A 27,144-nucleotide genomic window follows, 5' to 3' on the forward strand; every position below is an offset into this window, starting at 1 on the left:
TGCCGCAATGAACAACACCATCCCGCACTGAACAACACCATGCCGCATTGAACAACACCATGCCGCACTGAACAACACCATCCTGCACTGAACAACACCACCCCGCACTGTACAACACGATCCCGCATTGAACAACACCATCCCGCACTGAACAACACCATGCCGCACTGAACAACACCATTCCGCACTGAACAACACCATGCCGCACTGAACAACACCATGCCGCACTGAACAACAACATGCCGCACTGAACAACACCATGCCGCACTGAACAACATTGTGCCGCACTGAACAACACCATGCCGCACTGAACAACACCATCCCGCACTGAACAACACCATGCCGCATTGAACAACACCATGCCGCACTGAGCAACACCATCCTGCACTGAACAACACCATCCCGCACTGAACAACACCATGCCGCACTGAACAACATTATGGCGCACTGAACAACATTATGCCGCACTGAACAACACCATGCCGCACTGAACAACACCATGGCGCACTGAACAACACCATGCCGCACTGAACAACATTATGCCGCACTGAACAACATTATGCCGCACTGAACAACACCATGCCGCACTGAACAACACCATGCCGCACTGAACAACACCATGCCGCACTGAACAACACGACGTCGCACTGAACAACACGACGCCGCACAGAACAACACGACGCCGCACAGAATAACACAACACCGCACAGAACAACACAATACCGCACAAACAGTTTTAGATAATATTACGTCGCAGTCATGTGACGCGGACATGACGTCAATAGGCGGAACTCACGGCAAAATTATACTCCGTGGGCGTGGCTTGCAACAGGAAGTAGGAAAGCGGCAATTCTGGCAAACAAGACACAGCGGTTAGTAACACGATGACTAACAAGGCAAATATTTTTGTTTTCAGCTTGCAACTTGACCGTCTAGAGCGTACAAGGTAATTACAACTGTTTTTTTTTGAGCCCTGAAAAGCGAGGGAGTTTGGCGTTTGGGAGGAACGTCGAACTCGGCGTCTGCTTCCAGCCACAGACGCCAAATTTCGACGATTATTTCGACTGGTCAACGGTTGTAAATTATTGCGTTGACTAAAAACTTTATTTAACTCTACTCTTAACTTTGCCGTTTCAGATATGCGGGTATTACACCGCGGAAATGACGTCAATAGGCTGAACTCTCGCCAAAATTCAAATCTGTGGGCGCAATGGCCTTGAGCGAGACACCGGATACAAACACGACGATTATCAACAGAAATATCTTTATTTTCTGCTTGCAAGTGGACCGTCTAGAGCGTACACGGTAAGTACAACTCATTGTGTTTAAAAAGATTTACGTTTGTGTAGTTTGCGTTGCGTTGTATCTGTGAATGTTGGTTGAGGCTAAATGTTAATGTTTAATTTCATTCCTTTAGGTTCCACGGTGTTTGTTGGCTGTATGTTTTCCACTGCAAGAAGAGGCTCGTATCATTGACCAGCAGGAGCTACAATGGTGAGTACCCCTTTCGTCTTCCATTTATGTTAAACACTTCCTATTTCATGTCTAACAGTACTCGATTTAACAAATAACCATAAATAAATACAGTGTGGGCAGTCAAGTTAACATATGTGATTATCCTGCCTAATATGTTTATCACAAATATGTCACTAATCACTAATATGTTTATTTGTTTATCACAACACCTTTGGACCTTCAGCAATCGATTATTTCCCTTCATCTACAGAGAGACAGAACGATGGTGTCTTAAACATCTCATTCATTTCACCAAATAACTTCACGCAGGTGGATAACGGCCGTCTCGGTCACGCTATGTTGCGTGATGCAGTTTTGAAGAACCAAATGCATTTATTCAATGAATAAGTCAAGCTAGTTCTATGTTTATGATGTTGTAAGTTACGGTACCGATTGAAGTTGAGTTCGAAGCCAGTGGAAAACAGCGCTGCGTTTGTGCTCTCCAGGTACAAATGTTGTGATCTCTGACTGACGACCGGGCGAGACTCGAGTAAGAGATGTCCAAACGAGCTCCGGCAGGGCGGGCCAAGGCGGAGCGAACGGACGCCCTTCAGGCCGCCAATGACGAGCTGAGAACCAAACTGATGGACGTCCAGTTAGAACTTCAGCAGGAGAAGAACAAGGTGAAAACCTCAACAGACAGACACTGCCTGCCTCCCTGCCTGCCTCCCTGCCTGCCTACCTCCCTCCCTCCCAGATTTCCCGATGTAGATTAGACATGCGTGTGCCATGACTGTGTCAGCCTACATCAACAAATGCACCGAGGACGTCAGCACCACTAAGAATATCATCACCCGGGGCAACCAACGACCCTGGATGACTGAGGAGGTACGTCAAACGCTACGAGCGCGGAACTCTGCCTTCAAGTCTGGCGACAAGGAGACACTGAGGACAGCGAGAGCCAACTTGAACCGTGCCATCAGGATAGCGAAGCGAGACCACAGTCGAAAATTTCAGGATCGTTTCCACGATGTCAAAAACATCAGGAGTATGTGGCAAGGCATACGGGCGATTACAGACTACAACTCCCCCCCCCCCCCCCGGTGGGTGTAGTTGATGCTGACTTTCTAAATGGTCTAAATAACTTCTTTGGGAGGTTCGAGGCACTAAACGGCACTCCAGCAGTTAAAACTGTCCCCCATCAGAAAGAGGAGGTACTCTGCCTTGACTCCGCCGATGTGTTGAAGACCCTGAGGAGAGTCAACCCCTGTAAGGCCCCTGGCCCCGACAACATTCCTGGGCGTGTGTTCAGGGAATGTGCAAGTCATCTGGCTGGGGTCATCACAGACATTTTTAACACCTCGCTGGGCCAAGCCACAGTGCCGGCGTGCTTTAAGACTGCCTCCATCATTCCGGTGCCGAAGAAACCTCAAATCACCTCATTTAATGATTACCGGCCTGTTGCACTGACTCCGGTTATGATGAAGTGCTTCGAAAGGCTGCTTAAAGGTCACATCGTTTCCAGACTCCCCCTATTATTTGACCCGTTCCAGTTTGCCGACCGGCAAAACCGCTCCACTCAGGACGCCATCTCCTCCGTTCTTCACCTGAGCCTGGCTCACCTGGAGGAGAAGAACACCCATGTGCGGATGCTGTTCCTGGACTTCAGCTCAGCGTTTAACACCATCATCCCACAGCATCTGGTAGGAAAATTGGAACACCTGGGCTTCAACACCCCCCTTCGCAACTGGCTGCTAGACTTCCTCACCAACAGACCTCAGTCAGTCCGGGTCGGACAGAACACCTCTGATGTCATCACCCTCAGCACAGGCTCCCCTCAGGGCTGCGTCCTGAGCCCCCTGCTGTTCACCCTGATGACACACGACTGCGTCCTCAGGTTCACCACCAATCACATCGTGAAGTCAGCAGACGACACAACGGTGGTGGGGCTCATCAGAGACAACAACGACCTGGACTACAGAGAGGAGGTGGAGCAGCTGGTGGGCTGGTGCAGAGAAAACAGCCTGATCCTGAATGAGGAGAAGATGAAGGAGATCGTCGTCGACTTCAGGAAAAAACAGCCTCACCACGCTCCACTGATCATCAACAGCTCAGCTGTGGAGGTGGTCAGCACCACCAAATTCCTGGGGGTCCACATCACAGAAGACCTCACCTGGACTATGAACACTACGGCACTGGTCAAGAGGGCACAGAAGCGCTTGTACTTCCTGCGGAGGATGAGGAGAGCCCACCTGCCCCCACCCATCATGAGGACGTTCTACAGGAGCACCATAGAGAGCATTCTGACAAGCTGTCTCTCTGTATGGTGTGGAGGCTGCACCGCCTCCGATTGGAAGAACGTGAGGAGAGTGGTGAGGACAGCAGAGAGGATCATAGGGGCTCCTCTTCCCTCCATTCAGGACATTTCATCTCAGCGCTGCATGTCCCGCGCCCGTAACATCATCAATGACCCATCACACCCCCACCATGGACTGTTCTCCCTGCTGCCCTCTGGGAAGAGGTTTGCAGCATCCGCTGCAGGTCCACCAGGTTCTGCAACAGCTTTTTCCCTGCTGTCATCAGACTGTTGAACACTAGAACTGTTGAGCTCTAAACTGAACTCTGCATCACACATTCACAGAACTGTACTTTATGACACTACGGACCTCTATCTTGCACTATCTCGCGGCTCAAATGTGACTTTTGGAAGGCTTTGCGCTGAAAGAAGCTTGTTGACGCTGTGCCTTTGGGCTCTTGCAGAATCTCACCAACGAGGAGCAGGTGGTCGTGATTCACGCCAGGACCCTTCTCACCCTAGCCGAGAAGGTAACGCGCACGTCCACGCACGCTCTCGCATTCTGCTTATGTGACAGCAGCCTTTCCTCAGTGGTTAGAATACATCAAAGTGACCAAGTCAGCACTTCAACAGAAGATGTTGGACATTGAAAGTGAGAAGGTAGACAGACACGCGACATCAGCCAAGGGGAACTCCGGCAATGTGCCCCAACAATTCTGACCTTGAGCTGTGCTAGGATATGTTCTGCAAGCAGAAGGGCTACCTGGATGAAGAGTTGGACTTCAGGAAGTGTTCCATGGACCAGGCTCATAAGGTAAGCCGCCCTCAAATCTCCCGCCGGACCACTGATGGACGAGGATTGCGGCCCAGAGGATCCTGGAGCTGGAGGCCATGTTGTACGAGGCGCTACCGCAGCGGGACTGCCCCGCCACGGACGGCGAAAAAGCCAGCCACGCTGGCGTGAATGACGTGCTGACGGCGGATCAGAGAGAAGAGCTTAGGAGCGCCGTGGACCAATGGAAGCGAGCCCTGATGTGCGAGTTGAGGGAGCGCGACGCTTGCATCCTCCAAGAGAGAATGGATCTGCTGCACAGCGCGCAACAGGTAAGGGCCCAAAGCCAGCCCGGCACTTACTTGCACGCTTACTGGCTTTTGAATGCCACTTTCCATTTGTCCGTCCTAGAGGAACAAAGAGCTGAAAGAATTCATCGAAGCTCAGAAGAGACAAATCAAACAATTGGAGGAGAAGTTTCTGTTTCTCTTTCTATTCTTCTCCTTGGCCTTCATTCTGTGGCCCTAACACCAGCTGGTGAGTGAGCTCCAGCGGCACCGCACTCGACACCTCCGATACACTGCCAGCCGGTCTCAGACGTTGGCAGACGCTCCGATGCCAACGTATACCCCCCGCCACGGTGACAGAGGCACCGCGTCACACCGGCGCTCATCCAATCAGAAGGCAGGAAAAGCAAATTCACATGCAGGGCACTTTTGAACCAGAAGAGAGCGCCACAAAAAACGGTTGTTGCCCCAAACGCGCACTAAAAAGGGTCAGAATAACAAGAGTCCCACTGGCCAGCCGGGGCCACCCGTCCAGCTGTTTCTTCAGGGGGAAAAAAATTGGAGTCACCGGTGAGTACATTTTGCATTTAGCTCTGCTTTTCTGCTTCTGTCTTCAAGTGTGTGGCATCCTGCGATCAAAGATTCAGCCAACCCCAAAGCGGTTGACCTCAACGTCCCACCACCATGCCTACCAGAGCAGGTGACGTGATGCTTTGGACATCCTTCCGTCTCAGATGCCCAAAAGTACTCTTTGCCACATCTGCGGCAATACGGTGTCTTTTCAAAGGTGCAAATAAATCCAGCGTGGGCGGAACACGCACGTCTTCGGTTTTTCCCGCTTTGTTTGTGTGACAGCTGTTGTGAAAATTTTATACAAATAAAGTTGTATAGTACAGGTTTGGCCAAGCCGCAACTCCCGAACCGCATGCGGCTCTTTTATGTTCATATCAACATTTGTGTGTGTGTGTGTGTGTGTGTGGGGGGGGGGGGGGGTGCGTGTTGGCTTCACTTGAGTTCAATTTGGTATTTTGGTCAAAAGCGCATGTGGTGAAATTCCACAAAGTAGGATGGGCAAACACATTTCTTTAAACTATGAGTGTCAATTGGGCTCTCGAAATGGCAGGGAAAAGATGCACAGCAAAACGAAAATACGTAGATGAACACAGGACGTTTTAATCAGAGTGGGAAAGTTTCTATTTTTTGTTGAACGTGATGGCAAACCATTCTGCCTGATATGTCAGACCTCAGCGCATTTCAAAGATTCAAATCTTCAGCGCCATGCACTTAAGCTCACTCCATGCTAACATTGATCAGGCGTCGAACCCGCAACATCATGCTTAAGAGGTGGCCATGCTAACCAGTGCGCCATTATGTCAACGCATAATAACTGTAAGTCTACTGATCAAAACAGCGGTTACTACATGACGTCGCTACGTCGTGGTCACGTGACGCAGACAAGACGTCAATGGACGTGGGCAGAGTTAACTTGTTTAAAAGGGAGTGGGCAGAAGAAATATTTAATTTATTTTAATCTATTTTGAGTGCACACCATTATGCCAATGCATAACAACTGTAAATCTACTAAACAAAACAGCGGTTGCTATATGACGTCTGCTGCGTCGTGGTCACGTGACGCGGACGTGACGTCGACGCCTACTTTACATCCCACCGATCACAGGACCCCTCGGCTGCATAACCGTGCCCCCTTCCCAACCAATCGGATTTGCTATACGCGAAAACGACGCCAATGGAAAGAGCTTCCGCCCAAATTTAAATCCGTGGGCGTGGCTCGCAGCAGGAAGTAGGAAAATGGCGGCGATGTTGACAAAGACACAGCGGATGGTAACATACGACTAACAAGAGAAATATTTTTATTTTCTGCTTGCAACTGGACCGTCCAGAGCGTACACGGTAAGTACAACTCATCGTTTTTAAAAAGAAGTACTTTTGTTGCCCTGAAAAGCGAGTGAGCGTGGCGTTTGTGGGGGACGTCGAATTTCGACGATTCTTTCTGGTCAACGGTTGTAAATGATTGTGTTGATTAAAAAAGAAAACTATGTAACTCTACTTTTAACTGCCGTTTCAGATAGATTTGGAATTGCATCACATCCAATTTTGCCTGGGAACAAACAGATTAAATAAATCTTAGTTTTGAATAAGCCACTCCTTCTCAAACAAGTAAACTCTGCCCATTTTGCGCAGTAGATGTTCTGTTAATATCTAGTATTTATACAAAGTCATAATTTAAATTGCTTTCAACCTTCATTCATCGGTTCAACCAACATTACTCGCTCTTATTACCAACTTGTATTGATTTAACTAAGCGTTTAATACTTCCTATCAGGTCTCAAATCGAGATTTGGCAAAATACAATTTCAGCAAATCCAATTTTGCCAGGGAACAAAAATAGATTAAATAAACTAAATAAGTCCTCTTCCCATTAAATAAATCAGAAAAGTCTGTCTTGTAACCAGTCCTCTTCAAACAAGTAAAGTCTGCCCATTTTGTGCCGTAGATTTTGTGTCTATGCCTAGTATTTAAACAAAATCATAATTTAAACGACTTCTTTCCTTCATTCACTTTGGAAATTTGGAATTGCAGCAAATCGAATTTTGCCAGGGAACAAAAATAGATCAATTAAACTAAATAAGTTTTCTTCCCATTAAATGAATTAAAAAAGTCTGTCTTGTAACCAGTCCTTTTCAAACAAGTAAAGTCTGCCCATTTTGTGCCGTCGATTTTGTGTTTATGCCTAGTATTTATACAAAATCATAATTTAAAGGACTTCATTCCTTCATTCACTTTGGAAATTTGGAATTGCAGCACATCAAATTTTGCCTGGGAAGAAAAGTAGATTAAATAAATTTAATAAGTCTTACTACTTCCCATTAAATAAATTAAATACGTCTTACTTGTTTCCACTCCTTTTCAAAACAGTAGTTTAAAACGAGGGCCCTTCACTCAATCTTTAACCTCAACCCCGCACGTTGTGTTGTATCTGTGAATCTTGGTTGTGGCCAAATGATAGTTTTCTTTCATTCGTTTAGGTTCCAAGAAAACTTGATGTAACTCTACTTTTAACTGCCGTTTCAGATAAGCGGGTATTACGTCGCAGTCATGTGCCGCGGATATGACGTAATTGCCCGAACCTCCGCCAAAATTCAAATCTGTTGGCGCGATGGCCGTGAGCCGCTGAGCAGCGACGATTATCAACAGAAATATCTTTATTTTCTGCTTGCAACTGGACCGTCTAGAGCGTACACGGTAAGTAACACTCATTGTGTTTAAGGAGATTTACGTTTGTAATAGCAGAAGTGTAGCCGCGTTGCGTTGTACGTGTGAAAATTGGTCGAGGCGAAATGTTAATGTTTAATTTCATTCCTTTAGGTTCCACGGTGTTTGTTGGCTGCAAGTTTTCCACTGCAAGAAGAGGCTCGTATCATTGACCAGGAGCGAGCTACAATGGTGAGTAGCCATAACATTTATGTTAAACACTTCCTATTTCATGTCTAACAGTACTTGATTTAACAAATAACCATAAATAAATACAGTGTGGGCACTGAAGTTAACATATGTGATTATACTGCCTAATCTGTCACAGAGTAGATTGTTGCAAAGTAATATAAGATCCAAAGTTTTAATTCAGAATAGTTTTCAAAAGAAGGCCATTAGAATTATATACAAGTATGATTACCCTTAACATAACAACAAGCTATTAATTAAATCACAAATTCTTCAATTCAAAGATTTGGTAGATTATCAGACAAATAATGTCTAACAGTAATTGATTTAACACATCACGATAAGTAGATTGAGTGTGGGCACTCTCAAGTTAACATATATGATTATACTGCCTAATCTGTTACAGAGTATGTTGTTGCCAAGTAATGTAGAATAGATCCAAAGTAGTAATCCAGAATAGTTTTGAAGAGGCCATTAGAATAATAAACAAATCTGATTACCTTGAACATAATAACAAGCTAAGTGTTTAATATGTCCTATGAAGTCAAAATTGGGCACCATCATGTGGTGAAATTTGGAATTGCATCACATCCAATTTTGCCTGGGAACAAACAGATTAAATAAATCTTAGTTTTGAATAAGCCACTCCTTCTCAAACAAGTAAACTCTGCCCATTTCGCGCAGTAGATGTTCTGTTAATATCTAGTATTTATACAAAGTCATAATTTAAATTGCTTTCAACCTTCATTCATCGGTTCAACCAACATTACTCGCTCTTATTACCAACTTGTATTGATTTAACTAAGCGTTTAATACTTCCTATCAGGTCTCAAGTCAAGATTTGGCAAAATACAATTTTTTTTGTGCCGTCGATTTTGTGTTTATGCCTAGTATTTATACAAAATCATAATTTAAAGGACTTCATTCCTTCATTCACTTTGGAAATTTGGAATTGCAGCACATCAAATTTTGCCTGGGAAGAAAAGTAGATTAAATAAATTTAATAAGTCTTACTACTTCCCATTAAATAAATTAAATACGTCTTACTTGTTTCCACTCCTTTTCAAAACAGTAGTTTAAAACGAGGGCCCTTCACTCAATCTTTAACCTCAACCCCGCACGTTGTGTTGTATCTGTGAATCTTGGTTGTGGCCAAATGATAGTTTTCTTTCATTCGTTTAGGTTCCAAGAAAACTTGATGTAACTCTACTTTTAACTGCCGTTTCAGATAAGCGGGTATTACGTCGCAGTCATGTGCCGCGGATATGACGTAATTGCCCGAACCTCCGCCAAAATTCAAATCTGTTGGCGCGATGGCCGTGAGCCGCTGAGCAGCGACGATTATCAACAGAAATATCTTTATTTTCTGCTTGCAACTGGACCGTCTAGAGCGTACACGGTAAGTAACACTCATTGTGTTTAAGGAGATTTACGTTTGTAATAGCAGAAGTGTAGCCGCGTTGCGTTGTACGTGTGAAAATTGGTCGAGGCGAAATGTTAATGTTTAATTTCATTCCTTTAGGTTCCACGGTGTTTGTTGGCTGCAAGTTTTCCACTGCAAGAAGAGGCCCGTATCATTGACCAGGAGCGAGCTACAATGGTGAGTAGCCATAACATTTATGTTAAACACTTCCTATTTCATGTCTAACAGTACTTGATTTAACAAATAACCATAAATAAATACAGTGTGGGCACTGAAGTTAACATATGTGATTATACTGCCTAATCTGTCACAGAGTAGATTGTTGCAAAGTAATATAAGATCCAAAGTTGTAATTCAGAATAGTTTTCAAAAGAAGGCCATTAGAATTATATACAAGTATGATTACCCTTAACATAACAACAAGCTATTAATTAAATCACAAATTCTTCAATTCAAAGATTTGGTAGATTATCAGACAAATAATGTCTAACAGTAATTGATTTAACACATCACGATAAGTAGATTGAGTGTGGGCACTCTCAAGTTAACATATATGATTATACTGCCTAATCTGTTACAGAGTATGTTGTTGCCAAGTAATGTAGAATAGATCCAAAGTAGTAATCCAGAATAGTTTTGAAGAGGCCATTAGAATAATAAACAAATCTGATTACCTTGAACATAATAACAAGCTAAGTGTTTAATATGTCCTATGAAGTCAAAATTGGGCACCATCATGTGGTGAAATTTGGAATTGCATCACATCCAATTTTGCCTGGGAACAAACAGATTAAATAAATCTTAGTTTTGAATAAGCCACTCCTTCTCAAACAAGTAAACTCTGCCCATTTTGCGCAGTAGATGTTCTGTTAATATCTAGTATTTATACAAAGTCATAATTTAAATTGCTTTCAACCTTCATTCATCGGTTCAACCAACATTACTCGCTCTTATTACCAACTTGTATTGATTTAACTAAGCGTTTAATACTTCCTATCAGGTCTCAAGTCAAGATTTGGCAAAATACAATTTCAGCAAATCCAATTTTGCCAGGGAACAAAAATAGATTAAATAAACTAAATAAGTCCTCTTCCCATTAAATAAATCAGAAAAGTCTGTCTTGTAACCAGTCCTCTTCAAACAAGTAAAGTCTGCCCATTTTGTGCCGTAGATTTTGTGTCTATGCCTAGTATTTAAACAAAATCATAATTTAAACGACTTCTTTCCTTCATTCACTTTGGAAATTTGGAATTGCAGCAAATCGAATTTTGCCAGGGAACAAAAATAGATCAATTAAACTAAATAAGTCTTCTTCCCATTAAATAAATTAAAAAAGTCTGTCTTGTAACCAGTCCTTTTCAAACAAGTAAAGTCTGCCCATTTTGTGCCGTCAATTTTGTGTTAATGCCTAGTATTTATACAAAATCATAATTTAAAGGACTTCATTCCTTCATTCACTTTGGAAATTTGGAATTGCAGCACATCAAATTTTGCCTGGGAAGAAAAGTAGATTAAATAAATTTAATAAGTCTTACTAGTTCCCATTAAATAAATTAAATACGTGTTACTTGTTCCCACTCCTTTTCAAAAAAGTAGTTTAAAACGAGGTCCCTTCACTCAACCTTTAACCCTATTTATTCACCTTCTAGGCTAAGTGTTAAAGGCTAAGTGTTAGAGGCTAAAAGCCAGAGGCTAGGCGCCAGAGGCGAGTTTTTGTGGGCTGAAGTTTTAGTGGGGTTAGTGTGAATACAATCCAAAAGAATACAACAGAATACAATACAATAGAATATAATACATAGATTAAATTCAATAGCTCTTACTACGTCCCATTAAATAAATTAAATACGTCTTACTTGTTCCCAATCCTTTTCAAAAAAGTAGTTTAAAACGAGGGCCCTTCACTCAACCTTTAACCTCAACCCCGCACGTCACATTGTGTTGTATCTGTGAATGTCTGTTGTGGCCAAATGATAGTTTTCTTTCATTCGTTTAGGTTCCACGGTGTTTGTTGGCTATGTTTTCCACTGTCAGAAGGATGAAAATACAAAGTACAACGCTTGGACGTGGGCGAAGACGTCACCGGTGAGTCCTTCCTTCCTATTTATTTACCTTCTAGGTGCTAGAGGCTAAGTGTTAGAGGCTAAGTGTTAGAGGCTAAGTGTTAAAGGCAACACAATACGAACAACACAACACAATACGAACAACTCAACACAATATGAACAACACAATATGAACAACACAACACAATACGAACAACACAACACAATACGAACAACACAACACAATACGAACAACACAACACATTACGAACAACACAACACAATACGAACAACACAACGATACTGCACTGAACAACACGATACCGCACTGAACAACACGATACCGCACTAAACAACACGATACTGCACTGAACAACACCATGCCGCACTGAACACCATGCCACACTGAACAACACCATCCCGCACTGAACAACACCATGCCGCACTGAACAACACCATGCCGCACTGAACAACACCATGCCGCACTGAACGACACCATGACGCACTGAAAGACACCATGCCGCACTGAACGACACCATGCCGCACTGAACGACACCATGCCGCACTGAAAGACACCATCCCGCACTGAACAACACCATGCCGCACTGAACAACACCATCCTGCACTGAACAACACCATCCCGCACTGAACAACACCATGCCGCACTGAACAACATTATGCCACACTGAACATTATGCCGCACTGAACAACACCATGCCGCACTGAACAACACCATGCCGCACTGAAAAACATTATGCCGCACTGAACAACACCATGCCGCACTGAACAACACCATGCCGCACTGAACAACATTATGCCGCACTGAACAACACCATGCCGCACTGAACAACACCATCCTGCACTGAACAACACCATTCCGCATTGAACACCATGCCGCACTGAACAACACCATCCCGCACTGAACAACACCATCCCGCACTGAACAACACCATGCCGCACTGAACAACACCATGCCGCACTGAACAACACCATGCCGCACTGAACAACATTATGCCGCACTGAACAACACCATGCCGCACTGAACAACACCATCCCGCACTGAACAACACCATGCCGCACTGAACAACACCATTCCGCACTGAACAACACCATGCCGCACTGAACAACATTATGCCGCACTGAACAACACCATGCCGCACTGAACAACACCATGCCGCACTGAACAACATTATGCCGCACTGAACAACACCATGCCGCACTGAACAACACCATCCCGCACTGAACAACACCATGCCGCATTGAACAACACCATGCCGCACTGAACAACACCATCCTGCACTGAACAACACCATCCCGCACTGAACAACACCATGCCGCACTGAACAACACCATGCCGCACTGAACAACACCATGCCGCAATGAACAACACCATCCCGCACTGAACAACATTATGCCGCACTGAACAACATTATGCCGCACTGAACAACATTATGCTGCACTGAACAACATTATGCCGCACTGAACAACATTATGCCGCAGTGAACAACACCATGCCGCACTGAACAACACCATGCCGCACTGAACAACATTATGGCGCACTGAACAACACCATGCCGCACTGAACAACACCATGCCGCAATGAACAACACCATCCCGCACTGAACAACACCATGCCGCACGGAACAACACCATGCCGCACTGAAAAACACCATCCCGCACTGAACAACACCATGCCGCACTGAACAACAGCATTCCGCACTGAACAACACCATGCCGCACTGAACAACATTACGCTGCACTGAACAACACCATGCCGCACTGAACAACACCATGCCGCACTGAACAACATTATGCCGCACTGAACAACACCATGCCGCACTGAACAACACCATGCCGCATTGAACAACACCATGCCGCATTGAACAACACCATGCCGCACTGAACAACACCATCCTGCACTGAACAACACCATGCCGCATTGAACAACACCATGCCGCACTGAACAACACCATCCTGCACTGAACAACACCATCCCGCACTGAACAACACCATCCCGCATTGAACAACACCATCCTGCACTGAACAACACCATGCCGCACTGAACAACACCATGCCGCACTGAACAACACCATTCCGCACTGAACAACACCATGCCGCACTGAACAACACCATCCTGCACTGAACAACACCATCCCGCACTGAACAACACCATGCCGCATTGAACAACACCATGCCGCACTGAACAACACCATCCTGCACTGAACAACACCATGCCGCACTGAACAACATCATGCCGCACTGAACAACACCATGCCGCACTGAACAACACCATGCCGCACTGAACAACATTATGCCGCACTGAACAACATTATGTCGCACTGAACAACACCATGCCGCACTGAACAACACCATGCTGCACTGAACAACATTATGCCGCACTGAACAACACCATGCCGCACTGAACAACACCATCCCGCACTGAACAACACCATGCCGCATTGAACAACACCATGCCGCACTGAACAACACCATGCTGCACTGAACAACATTATGCTGCACTGAACAACACGATCCTGCATTGAACAACACCATGCCGCACTGAACAACACCATCCTGCACTGAACAACACCATGCCGCACTGAACAACACCATGCCGCACTGAACAACACCATGCCACAATGAACAACACCATCCAGCACTGAACAACACCATGCCGCATTGAACAACACCATGCCGCACTGAACAACACCATCCTGCACTGAACAACACCACCCCGCACTGAACAACACGATCCCGCATTGAACAACACCATGCCGCATTGAACAACACCATGCCGCATTGAACAACACCATGCCGCACTGAACAACACCATGCCGCAATGAACAACACCATCCCGCACTGAACAACACCATGCCGCACGGAACAACACCATGCCGCACTGAACAACACCATCCCGCACTGAACAACACCATCCCGCACTGAACAACACCATGCCGCATTGAACAACACCATGCCGCACTGAACAACCCCATCCTGCACTGAACAACACCTACCCGCACTGAACAACACCATGCCGCACTGAACAACATTATGCCGCACTGAACAACACCATGCCGCACTGAACAACACCATGCCGCACTGAACAACACCATGCCGCACTGAACAACACCATGCCGCAATGAACAACACCATCCCGCACTGAACAACACCATGCCGCATTGAACAACACCATGCCGCACTGAACAACACCATCCTGCACTGAACAACACCACCCCGCACTGTACAACACCATCCCGCATTGAACAACACCATCCCGCACTGAACAACACCATGCCGCACTGAACAACACCATGCCGCACTGAACAACACCATGCCGCACTGAACAACACCATGCCGCACTGAACAACACCATGCCACAATGAACAACACCATCCAGCACTGAACAACACCATGCCGCATTGAACAACACCATGCCGCACTGAACAACACCATCCTGCACTGAACAACACCACCCCGCACTGAACAACACGATCCCGCATTGAACAACACCATGCCGCATTGAACAACACCATGCCGCACTGAACAACACCATGCCGCACTGAACAACACCATGCTGCACTGAACAACACTATGCTGCACTGAACAACACCATGCCGCACTGAACAACACCATCCTGCACTGAACAACACCTACCCGCACTGAACAACACCATGCCGCACTGAACAACATTATGCCGCACTGAACAACACCATGCCGCACTGAACAACACCATGCCGCACTGAACAACACCATGCCGCACTGAACAACACCATGCCGCAATGAACAACACCATCCCGCACTGAACAACACCATGCCGCATTGAACAACACCATGCCGCACTGAACAACACCATCCTGCACTGAACAACACCACCCCGCACTGTACAACACGATCCCGCATTGAACAACACCATCCCGCACTGAACAACACCATGCCGCACTGAACAACACCATTCCGCACTGAACAACACCATGCCGCACTGAACAACACCATGCCGCACTGAACAACACCATGCCGCACTGAACAACACCATGCCGCACTGAACAACATTGTGCCGCACTGAACAACACCATGCCGCACTGAACAACACCATCCCGCACTGAACAACACCATGCCGCATTGAACAACACCATGCCGCACTGAGCAACACCATCCTGCACTGAACAACACCATCCCGCACTGAACAACACCATGCCGCACTGAACAACATTATGGCGCACTGAACAACATTATGCCGCACTGAACAACACCATGCCGCACTGAACAACACCATGGCGCACTGAACAACACCATGCCGCACTGAACAACATTATGCCGCACTGAACAACATTATGCCGCACTGAACAACACCATGCCGCACTGAACAACACCATGCCGCACTGAACAACACCATGCCGCACTGAACAACACGACGTCGCACTGAACAACACGACGCCGCACAGAACAACACGACGCCGCACAGAATAACACAACACCGCACAGAACAACACAATACCGCACAAACAGTTTTAGATAATATTACGTCGCAGTCATGTGACGCGGACATGACGTCAATAGGCGGAACTCACGGCAAAATTATACTCCGTGGGCGTGGCTTGCAACAGGAAGTAGGAAAGCGGCAATTCTGGCAAACAAGACACAGCGGTTAGTAACACGATGACTAACAAGGCAAATATTTTTGTTTTCAGCTTGCAACTTGACCGTCTAGAGCGTACAAGGTAATTACAACTGTTTTTTTTTGAGCCCTGAAAAGCGAGGGAGTTTGGCGTTTGGGAGGAACGTCGAACTCGGCGTCTGCTTCCAGCCACAGACGCCAAATTTCGACGATTATTTCGACTGGTCAACGGTTGTAAATTATTGCGTTGACTAAAAACTTTATTTAACTCTACTCTTAACTTTGCCGTTTCAGATATGCGGGTATTACACCGCGGAAATGACGTCAATAGGCTGAACTCTCGCCAAAATTCAAATCTGTGGGCGCAATGGCCTTGAGCGAGACACCGGATACAAACACGACGATTATCAACAGAAATATCTTTATTTTCTGCTTGCAAGTGGACCGTCTAGAGCGTACACGGTAAGTACAACTCATTGTGTTTAAAAAGATTTACGTTTGTGTAGTTTGCGTTGCGTTGTATCTGTGAATGTTGGTTGAGGCTAAATGTTAATGTTTAATTTCATTCCTTTAGGTTCCACGGTGTTTGTTGGCTGTATGTTTTCCACTGCAAGAAGAGGCTCGTATCATTGACCAGCAGGAGCTACAATGGTGAGTACCCCTTTCGTCTTCCATTTATGTTAAACACTTCCTATTTCATGTCTAACAGTACTCGATTTAACAAATAACCATAAATAAATACAGTGTGGGCAGTCAAGTTAACATATGTGATTATCCTGCCTAATATGTTTATCACAAATATGTCACTAATCACTAATATGTTTATTTGTTTATCACAACACCTTTAGACCTTCAGCAATCGATTATTTCCCTTCATCTACAGAGAGACAGAACGATGGTGTCTTAAACATCTCATTCATTTCACCAAATAACTTCACGCAGGTGGATAACGGCCGTCTCGGTCACGCTATGTTGCGTGATGCAGTTTTGAAGAACCAAATGCATTTATTCAATGAATAAGTCAAGCTAGTTCTATGTTTATGATGTTGTAAGTTACGGTACCGATTGAAGTTGAGTTCGAAGCCAGTGGAAAACAGCGCTGCGTTTGTGCTCTCCAGGTACAAATGTTGTGATCTCTGACTGACGACCGGGCGAGACTCGAGTAAGAGATGTCCAAACGAGCTCCGGCAGGGCGGGCCAAGGCGGAGCGAACGGACGCCCTTCAGGCCGCCAATGACGAGCTGAGAACCAAACTGATGGACGTCCAGTTAGAACTTCAGCAGGAGAAGAACAAGGTGAAAACCTCAACAGACAGACACTGCCTGCCTCCCTGCCTGCCTCCCTGCCTGCCTACCTCCCTCCCTCCCAGATTTCCCGATGTAGATTAGACATGCGTGTGCCATGACTGTGTCAGCCTACATCAACAAATGCACCGAGGACGTCAGCACCACTAAGAATATCATCACCCGGGGCAACCAACGACCCTGGATGACTGAGGAGGTACGTCAAACGCTACGAGCGCGGAACTCTGCCTTCAAGTCTGGCGACAAGGAGACACTGAGGACAGCGAGAGCCAACTTGAACCGTGCCATCAGGATAGCGAAGCGAGACCACAGTCGAAAATTTCAGGATCGTTTCCACGACGTCAAAAACATCAGGAGTATGTGGCAAGGCATACGGGCGATTACAGACTACAACTCCCCCCCCCCCCCCGGTGGGTGTAGTTGATGCTGACTTTCTAAATGGTCTAAATAACTTCTTTGGGAGGTTCGAGGCACTAAACGGCACTCCAGCAGTTAAAACTGTCCCCCATCAGAAAGAGGAGGTACTCTGCCTTGACTCCGCCGATGTGTTGAAGACCCTGAGGAGAGTCAACCCCTGTAAGGCCCCTGGCCCCGACAACATTCCTGGGCGTGTGTTCAGGGAATGTGCAAGTCATCTGGCTGGGGTCATCACAGACATTTTTAACACCTCGCTGGGCCAAGCCACAGTGCCGGCGTGCTTTAAGACTGCCTCCATCATTCCGGTGCCGAAGAAACCTCAAATCACCTCATTTAATGATTACCGGCCTGTTGCACTGACTCCGGTTATGATGAAGTGCTTCGAAAGGCTGCTTAAAGGTCACATCGTTTCCAGACTCCCCCTATTATTTGACCCGTTCCAGTTTGCCGACCGGCAAAACCGCTCCACTCAGGACGCCATCTCCTCCGTTCTTCACCTGAGCCTGGCTCACCTGGAGGAGAAGAACACCCATGTGCGGATGCTGTTCCTGGACTTCAGCTCAGCGTTTAACACCATCATCCCACAGCATCTGGTAGGAAAATTGGAACACCTGGGCTTCAACACCCCCCTTCGCAACTGGCTGCTAGACTTCCTCACCAACAGACCTCAGTCAGTCCGGGTCGGACAGAACACCTCTGATGTCATCACCCTCAGCACAGGCTCCCCTCAGGGCTGCGTCCTGAGCCCCCTGCTGTTCACCCTGATGACACACGACTGCGTCCTCAGGTTCACCACCAATCACATCGTGAAGTCAGCAGACGACACAACGGTGGTGGGGCTCATCAGAGACAACAACGACCTGGACTACAGAGAGGAGGTGGAGCAGCTGGTGGGCTGGTGCAGAGAAAACAGCCTGATCCTGAATGAGGAGAAGATGAAGGAGATCGTCGTCGACTTCAGGAAAAAACAGCCTCACCACGCTCCACTGATCATCAACAGCTCAGCTGTGGAGGTGGTCAGCACCACCAAATTCCTGGGGGTCCACATCACAGAAGACCTCACCTGGACTATGAACACTACGGCACTGGTCAAGAGGGCACAGAAGCGCTTGTACTTCCTGCGGAGGATGAGGAGAGCCCACCTGCCCCCACCCATCATGAGGACGTTCTACAGGAGCACCATAGAGAGCATTCTGACAAGCTGTCTCTCTGTATGGTGTGGAGGCTGCACCGCCTCCGATTGGAAGAACGTGAGGAGAGTGGTGAGGACAGCAGAGAGGATCATAGGGGCTCCTCTTCCCTCCATTCAGGACATTTCATCTCAGCGCTGCATGTCCCGTGCCCGTAACATCATCAATGACCCATCACACCCCCACCATGGACTGTTCTCCCTGCTGCCCTCTGGGAAGAGGTTTGCAGCATCCGCTGCAGGTCCACCAGGTTCTGCAACAGCTTTTTCCCTGCTGTCATCAGACTGTTGAACACTAGAACTGTTGAGCTCTAAACTGAACTCTGCATCACACATTCACAGAACTGTACTTTATGACACTACGGACCTCTATCTTGCACTATCTCGCACTACCAACTTTACTGAACTTGTATAAACCCTTTAAATAGAAGTTTAATACATGGTTTAGCATTCCTCTGCACACTCTTGAATACTGTTTTGCCTACTTGCACTATTGCATAATTATCACTGCTGCACTTTATACTTATTTTTAATATATATATATATATATATAGTATATGTATATATATATATTTTCATAGGATATGTTACTTCTATTCAACTGCAATATCACTACTTTGTTGTAAGACGTATGCAACGGAATTTCGTTTTGTATGCACCATGTGCAGACAAGATGACAATAAAGTTTGTCTAAGTCTAAGTCTAAGTCATGTCAGGTCAGCTGTCTGGAGAGAGAGAGAAGTCAGGACCTGCGGGCGGAGCACCACCGTGCCACCGCCGCCATGACGGAACTCAAAAGCAAACTCCATGAGGAGAAGCAGAAAGAGTTAGCCATTACCAGGGAGACATTACTGCGGCAGCATGAAATGGAGCTGATGAGAGTGATCAAAATCAAAGATGGAGAGATCCAGCGACTGAATGCCTTGGTCCTCAGCCTGAGGGACGGCTCCATGGACAAGGTGATCCGCTCTATCCGTGTCTGACTATCCGCACGCCACGTCGGGCTTCGATGCGGCCGCTACCGTATTGTGTAGCTTGTCCCCAGTAAGCGTCGCGGCGCTCCGTTGCGGTCTCAACGGCCAGGTGTGGCGCAATGTCTGCTCAGGTGAGGAGGGGGGGCGCTTTGCTGGCGGAGGTGGAGGAGACGCGGCGGTGTCGGGAGACCGAGCGGTGTCGCCTCCACCAGGAGCGCGGAAGAAGCCCTGGCAGCGGCCCAGCAGGCCTGGCAGTCCCGAGCGGCCGAGCTCCGATCGGCTCATCACCAGCATCGGGAGGAGCTGAGCCGAACCAAGAGAGACTGCGAGAGGGAGATCCGCCGACTGGTAGGACTGATCAGATGCGCGGTGCGTGGCTATGTTCCCAATTTCGTTGTATACCTGCAGTGCAATGACACCTAAGGCATTCTATTCTATTCTATTTCACAAGAAGAAAATGTCCGGTTGCTCGCTTCGCTTTTGTCACAGCAAAGGTGTTCTAGTCGATTCAAGAAAAAAATTGGCCGGTTGCTCTCTTTGTTTTTGTCACAATTCTGGCAAATGAGTTTGCCCGCCTGCCTGAGCGCTCCCCGTTTGTACATCCAGACGGATGAGATCAAGCTGAAAGACAGAGCGGTTAGTGTTTTGGATGAAGCCCTGGGGCCGGCCACGTCCACCGCCTTCAGCTGCAGACTCAGGCTGCCGAGCAGCAGATCGCTGCCCTGAGGGATTCCCAAAGGGCGGGCCTAAACTACCCTGGAAGTGGGGTCAACGCCGCTACTAGCAATCCTCTTCATTGCGTAAGCCACCTCATCACACACTTGCAGTACGCATGACTTAGTTCGTTGCTGGAGGAAGGTAGCACAAAAACAGTTTTGAACTTTGAACGAGTGCTTGTGTGTGTGTGTTGCGGGGCGTTTTCAGTCTCAGGAGGATCGGGACACGCGACGGTTTCATCTGAAAATCGCTGAGCTCAGCGCAGTCATCAGGAAACTGGAGGATCGAAACGCCCTGCTTTCTGAAGAGCGCAATGAACTGGTAATTTATTGACGGCACGCTTGAAGGTTTGCGCTACGTTTGATGCGCGCCATCCAGCGAGGCACCCATTGCGCTTGCTTATTAGTTGAGCGGCGCGGCGAGTCGGTTGCCTGGTAGATGTCTTTTATTGGGAGCCAAAGCCACGATTCCGTTCAAACCGATGCAAAAGGAATGGATACGTTCTGGCCCGCGTGTTGTGCGTCTTTCACATCCCGCACTTCATGCTTGCAGCTAAAGCGACTGAGAGAAACAGAAAGCCAGTTTCTGCCACTCCTGTACAAAAACAAACGCCTGAGCAGGAAGAATGAAGAACTCTCGCTGGTGCTGTGCCGCCTTGAAAACAAAGTGCGCTTTGTCACCCAGGAGAACGAGGAGATGGCAAGCTTGGTAAGTCGACGCGGACAACGGCGGCGTGCCAACAGAGTCCACTGCATTTGTGTTCCACAGAGAAGGCCTAGTTCGCTCAATGACCTGGACCGCGGTTGCGGCCAGCAGGACGGTGAAATGGAGTTCCTTCAAGTTGTGGAGCAGCGGCACATCATCGACGACTTGTCCAAGGTCTTCAGGCAGGCGACTCGGTGCACGTACGGCAGCGCCGCGCTCGCTCGCTGTCGCCAGGAAACCTTTTCCGTCCAAAGCTTGGCCGGCGGCCGCCATCCAAAAAATTGGCCCCTTAAATTCCGACCTTTCAAGCAGGAGCATTGTGCGCACGCGTTTGAACACGCTTTAGACTTGTTTTGCCGTTTTCAGCAGCTCAAAGCTCCCGTTTTGTCAGCGCCTTTGCCACTCGCTGTGCGCTGAAAACGACGGACTTGCCCGGCTGCTCAGCCCGTCAACCATGAGCCGCGAGCGCGACGTCATTGTCCGTAGGCAGCTAGTGGCAAAATGCACCCTGTTAGAGTTGCGCTCGCTCCAACTTATTTTGCAAGAACCACACGGGAGACAAGTAAGTTCTTTTGGACACCTGCAGGTGGAGAGTCCATCCGTTGTACGAATGAAGTCTGACTCTCGGCTCCTGCACGAGCATTTTAATTAAGAGAAACAGGGTGGGTGTAAGAGTGGATTGAATAGAGGAAGCCCTCGACCTCTAGTCAAAACATAGCAAGGGGTGTTTTACGACTTTGTGTAGGAAGGGATAAGCGATAGGGATAAATAAGGGATAAATAATATTATTTATTACAGGTTGCAGTCAAAGTCAAAGCAACATAATGATACGATAAAGATAATCTGGAAAACCCTGACACACCCTGTAGTTGTCACTTTTGGAAAAGACGAGCGTCCCTCCAATCATCGCCGGTGACGTGTTTTTCAGGCTCTGGAGACAGGAGCTCATGTCAGAAATGTCATTGTGAGTCGCGTTTGTTTCTGCGCCGGAGCCGTTCGTTCCCTTTGCATCCAAAGAATCTCAAAGGCGGATTATTTGTGTCGACAGGAGAGAGATTTGCTGCTACGATACCGACGTCGAGAATCTCTGAGGAGGAACAAAGCGTGAGGTCCTGCAAGGTGAGTCTGTTTGTTTGCGGCTGCTTGGTGTTGCGCAAGATGAAATGGCCTTTTTCTCGCTATCGTTCCTCTCGTCGATTCATCGTGAGGTGTCGCTTCAGTTTGTTCAGAGAGATGTTTGCTTCCGCGCCCGCAGGTCATCGAAACATTTTACGGCTACGACGAAGACGTGTTGGTGGACTCGGACGGATCGTCCTTGTCTTTTCACACCGACAGAACCCCCGACACGGAACCCGAAGAGGTAGCCCGCCATTTCTGCCAGCGTATTGGCACCAAACATTCCTCTTCAGCCTGGAATCGGACTCGTCTTTGCGTCGCGGGTGCTTTGTCGCCGGTCTGACTGATTCTGGTACTAGTGCTGTGTTGCATTGGTGTGTGCATGAAGAGGCGGAGCTTCGCTACCGCCAGCTGACGCAAGAATATCAAGCGCTGCAACGAGCCTACGCTCTGCTAGCCCAGACCAGCGAAGGGGACTACGACGCCGAGAAGGAGATCAAGGTGGCGCCCCTTTCCGCAACCCCCGGCCGGGTCGCAGCCTCCCCGTTCTCACCCAGCCTCAGGTGTTCTCTGGTCTGAAAGGAGGAGGAGGAGCCTCCCTCCTCCTCCTTTCAGACCAGAGAAAAGCTGATGGTAGAAATGGGTCACTATCAAAGCAGAGTAGCAGATCTGGAGTCAGCGCTGAAGCAACAAGGACAGGTAAGCTCATCAATGAGCACACCTTTTTCTCAGACAAAATAGCTACATTCTTCAGTCACTCATTCGTCTGGCATTACTGGACCAACCCCCCCCCCCCCCCCCCCCCCCCCCCGAACGTGGCTGGGAAAATGCGGAGAAAAGCAAATGTCATTTTCCAGTCAACCAAAGAATTTGGGGATGAAAATGACACAACATTCCAAAGCTGTCCACGCGTTTGTCTCTTCTAGAATGTCAAGTGGGTGGAGGAGAAGCAGCTGCTGCGTCAGAGCAATCAGCAGTTGGCCGAAAAGGTGACGGAAAGAAAGGCGCTGGGCGGAGTCGCTTGGCGTCACACCCGTCGGGAAGCCCCGCAGATGAGGTCTGACTGTCTTTTCAGGTCAGGCGGATGGAGGCGGAAGAAGCGCGTCTGAAAGAGCACATCCAGGATATCCAAGACCAAAACGAACTGCTTGAGTTCCGCATCCTGGAGCTGGAGGTGGGAAGACTCGCACAAGCGTGTTGAGGCCAGAGATGTGACGGACGGACGGACGGACGGACGGACGGATGCATGCCTCTGCCTTTCAGGAGAGGGAGTGGCGCTCCCCCGTCTTGAAGTTTCTGCAAGTCCGTTTCCCAGACGGCCTCAGCCCTTTGCAGATCTACTGCGAGGCCGAAGGCGTGAGCGTACGTAAGGCGTCCCTCGCAACCCTAACCTTAACCCGAGGTCCCAGAACACCTTACATTGCTCCTTGCGCCTTTCCCCCGGACATCGTCATCAGTGATCTGATGAAGAAGCTGGACATCCTGGGCTATAACGCCGTAAGTGTATGTCGAACTCCTTATGTTCGCACTCCACGAGACTCGGCGGCTCAAATGTGACTTTTGGAAGGCTTTGCGCTGAAAGAAGCTTGTTGACGCTGTGCCTTTGGGCTCTTGCAGAATCTCACCAACGAGGAGCAGGTGGTCGTGATTCACGCCAGGACCCTTCTCACCCTAGCCGAGAAGGTAACGCGCACGTCCACGCACGCTCTCGCATTCTGCTTATGTGACAGCAGCCTTTCCTCAGTGGTTAGAATACATCAAAGTGACCAAGTCAGCACTTCAACAGAAGATGTTGGACATTGAAAGTGAGAAGGTAGACAGACACGCGACATCAGCCAAGGGGAACTCCGGCAATGTGCCCCAACAATTCTGACCTTGAGCTGTGCCTGGATATGTTCTGCAAGCAGAAGGGCTACCTGGATGAAGAGTTGGACTTCAGGAAGTGTTCCATGGACCAGGCTCATAAGGTAAGCCGCCCTCAAATCTCCCGCCGGACCACTGATGGACGAGGATTGCGGCCCAGAGGATCCTGGAGCTGGAGGCCATGTTGTACGAGGCGCTACCGCAGCGGGACTGCCCCGCCACGGACGGCGAAAAAGCCAGCCACGCTGGCGTGAATGACGTGCTGACGGCGGATCAGAGAGAAGAGCTTAGGAGCGCCGTGGACCAATGGAAGCGAGCCCTGATGTGCGAGTTGAGGGAGCGCGACGCTTGCATCCTCCAAGAGAGAATGGATCTGCTGCACAGCGCGCAACAGGTAAGGGCCCAAAGCCAGCCCGGCACTTACTTGCACGCTTACTGGCTTTTGAATGCCACTTTCCATTTGTCCGTCCTAGAGGAACAAAGAGCTGAAAGAATTCATCGAAGCTCAGAAGAGACAAATCAAACAATTGGAGGAGAAGTTTCTGTTTCTCTTTCTATTCTTCTCCTTGGCCTTCATTCTGTGGCCCTAACACCAGCTGGTGAGTGAGCTCCAGCGGCACCGCACTCGACACCTCCGATACACTGCCAGCCGGTCTCAGACGTTGGCAGACGCTCCGATGCCAACGTATACCCCCCGCCACGGTGACAGAGGCACCGCGTCACACCGGCGCTCATCCAATCAGAAGGCAGGAAAATCAAATTCACATGCAGGGCACTTTTGAACCAGAAGAGAGCGCCACAAAAAACGGTTGTTGCCCCAAACGCGCACTAAAAAGGGTCAGAATAACAAGAGTCCCACTGGCCAGCCGGGGCCACCCGTCCAGCTGTTTCTTCAGGGGGGAAAAAAATTGGAGTCACCGGTGAGTACATTTTGCATTTAGCTCTGCTTTTCTGCTTCTGTCTTCAAGTGTGTGGCATCCTGCGATCAAAGATTCAGCCAACCCCAAAGCGGTTGACCTCAACGTCCCACCACCATGCCTACCAGAGCAGGTGACGTGATGCTTTGGACATCCTTCCGTCTCAGATGCCCAAAAGTACTCTTTGCCACATCTGCGGCAATACGGTGTCTTTTCAAAGGTGCAAATAAATCCAGCGTGGGCGGAACACGCACGTCTTCGGTTTTTCCCGCTTTGTTTGTGTGAAGGCTGTTGTGAAAATTTTATACAAATAAAGTTGTATAGTACAGGTTTGGCCAAGCCGCAACTCCCGAACCGCATGCGGCTCTTTTATGTTCATATCAACATTTGTGTGTGTGTGTGTGTGGGGGGGGGGGGGGGGGGGGGGTTGTGCGTGTTGGCTTCACTTGAGTTCAATTTGGTATTTTGGTCAAAAGCGCATGTGGTGAAATTCCACAAAGTAGGATGGGCAAACACATTTCTTTAAACTATGAGTGTCAATTGGGCTCTCGAAATGGCAGGGAAAAGATGCACAGCAAAACGAAAATACGTAGATGAACACAGGACGTTTTAATCAGAGTGGGAACGTTTCTATTTTTTGTTGAACGTGATGGCAAACCATTCTGCCTGATATGTCAGACCTCAGCGCATTTCAAAGATTCAAATCTTCAGCGCCATGCACTTAAGCTCACTCCATGCTAACATTGATCAGGCGTCGAACCCGCAACATCATGCTTAAGAGGTGGCCATGCTAACCAGTGCGCCATTATGTCAACGCATAATAACTGTAAGTCTACTGATCAAAACAGCGGTTACTACATGACGTCGCTACGTCGTGGTCACGTGACGCAGACAAGACGTCAATGGACGTGGGCAGAGTTAACTTGTTTAAAAGGGAGTGGGCAGAAGAAATATTTAATTTATTTAAATCTATTTTGAGTGCACACCATTATGCCAATGCATAACAACTGTAAATCTACTAAACAAAACAGCGGTTGCTATATGACGTCTGCCACGTCGTGGTCGCGTGACGCGGACGTGACGTCGACGCCTACTTTACATCCCACCGATCACAGGACCCCTCGGCTGCATAACCGTGCCCCCTTCCCAACCAATCGGATTTGCTATACGCGAAAACGACGCCAATGGAAAGAGCTTCCGCCCAAATTTAAATCCGTGGGCGTGGCTCGCAGCAGGAAGTAGGAAAATGGCGGCGATGTTGACAAAGACACAGCGGATGGTAACATACGACTAACAAGAGAAATATTTTTATTTTCTGCTTGCAACTGGACCGTCCAGAGCGTACACGGTAAGTACAACTCATCGTTTTTAAAAAGAAGTACTTTTGTTGCCCTGAAAAGCGAGTGAGCGTGGCGTTTGTGGGGGACGTCGAATTTCGACGATTCTTTCTGGTCAACGGTTGTAAATGATTGTGTTGATTAAAAAAGAAAACTATGTAACTCTACTTTTAACTGCCGTTTCAGATAGATTTCAAATCTGCCGTGAGCCGCTGAGCAGCGACGATTATCAACAGAAATATCTTTATTTTCTGCT

At 47.9% G+C, this 27,144-nt stretch overlaps 1 protein-coding gene and 3 long non-coding RNA genes across 5 annotated transcripts in view; all 4 read left to right on the plus strand.

Annotated features, from left to right (window-relative positions):
- Positions 1-965: 965 nt before the first annotated feature.
- On the plus strand, positions 966-3,023 carry LOC148386872 (uncharacterized). The gene is made up of 3 exons (XR_015862735.1): positions 966-1,305; positions 1,418-1,494; positions 1,962-3,023. It is a non-coding gene; the product is annotated as an uncharacterized LOC148386872 (long non-coding RNA).
- Positions 3,024-4,215: 1,192 nt separating this feature from the next.
- On the plus strand, positions 4,216-4,845 carry LOC148386873 (uncharacterized). Its single transcript, XR_015862759.1, has 3 exons — positions 4,216-4,281; positions 4,343-4,411; positions 4,488-4,845. It is a non-coding gene; the product is annotated as an uncharacterized LOC148386873 (long non-coding RNA).
- A 4,660-nt stretch (positions 4,846-9,505) lies between these two features.
- Positions 9,506-27,144, plus strand: part of LOC148386874 (uncharacterized) — a 38,576-nt gene continuing 20,937 nt past the window's right edge. The window contains exons 1-7 of one of the 2 annotated variants that reach the window (XR_015862660.1): positions 9,506-9,671; positions 9,795-9,872; positions 11,689-11,777; positions 16,423-16,452; positions 16,644-16,811; positions 16,924-17,000; positions 17,468-18,528. This is a non-coding gene — a long non-coding RNA (uncharacterized LOC148386874). Of the gene's footprint in view, positions 9,672-9,794; positions 9,873-11,688; positions 11,778-16,422; positions 16,453-16,643; positions 16,812-16,923; positions 17,001-17,467; positions 18,529-27,144 lie in introns of those variants that run through there. The other variant, XR_015862661.1, reaches the window with a different exon arrangement.
- LOC148386875 (janus kinase and microtubule-interacting protein 3-like) lies at positions 23,399-25,835 on the plus strand. Its single transcript, XM_088397003.1, has 7 exons — positions 23,399-23,470; positions 23,698-23,760; positions 23,847-23,945; positions 24,035-24,268; positions 24,389-24,454; positions 24,516-25,028; positions 25,108-25,835. Exons 1-6 carry the CDS (start codon positions 23,402-23,404, stop codon positions 24,642-24,644), a joined length of 660 nt encoding a protein of 219 aa, XP_088253129.1. The 5' UTR covers positions 23,399-23,401; the 3' UTR covers positions 24,645-25,028; positions 25,108-25,835.

This window comes from Syngnathus floridae, chromosome 14 (genome assembly GCF_059516105.1).
Source record: "Syngnathus floridae isolate MCC-2025c chromosome 14, RoL_Sflo_1.0, whole genome shotgun sequence".
Classification (NCBI taxonomy): Eukaryota; Metazoa; Chordata; class Actinopteri; order Syngnathiformes; family Syngnathidae; genus Syngnathus; species Syngnathus floridae.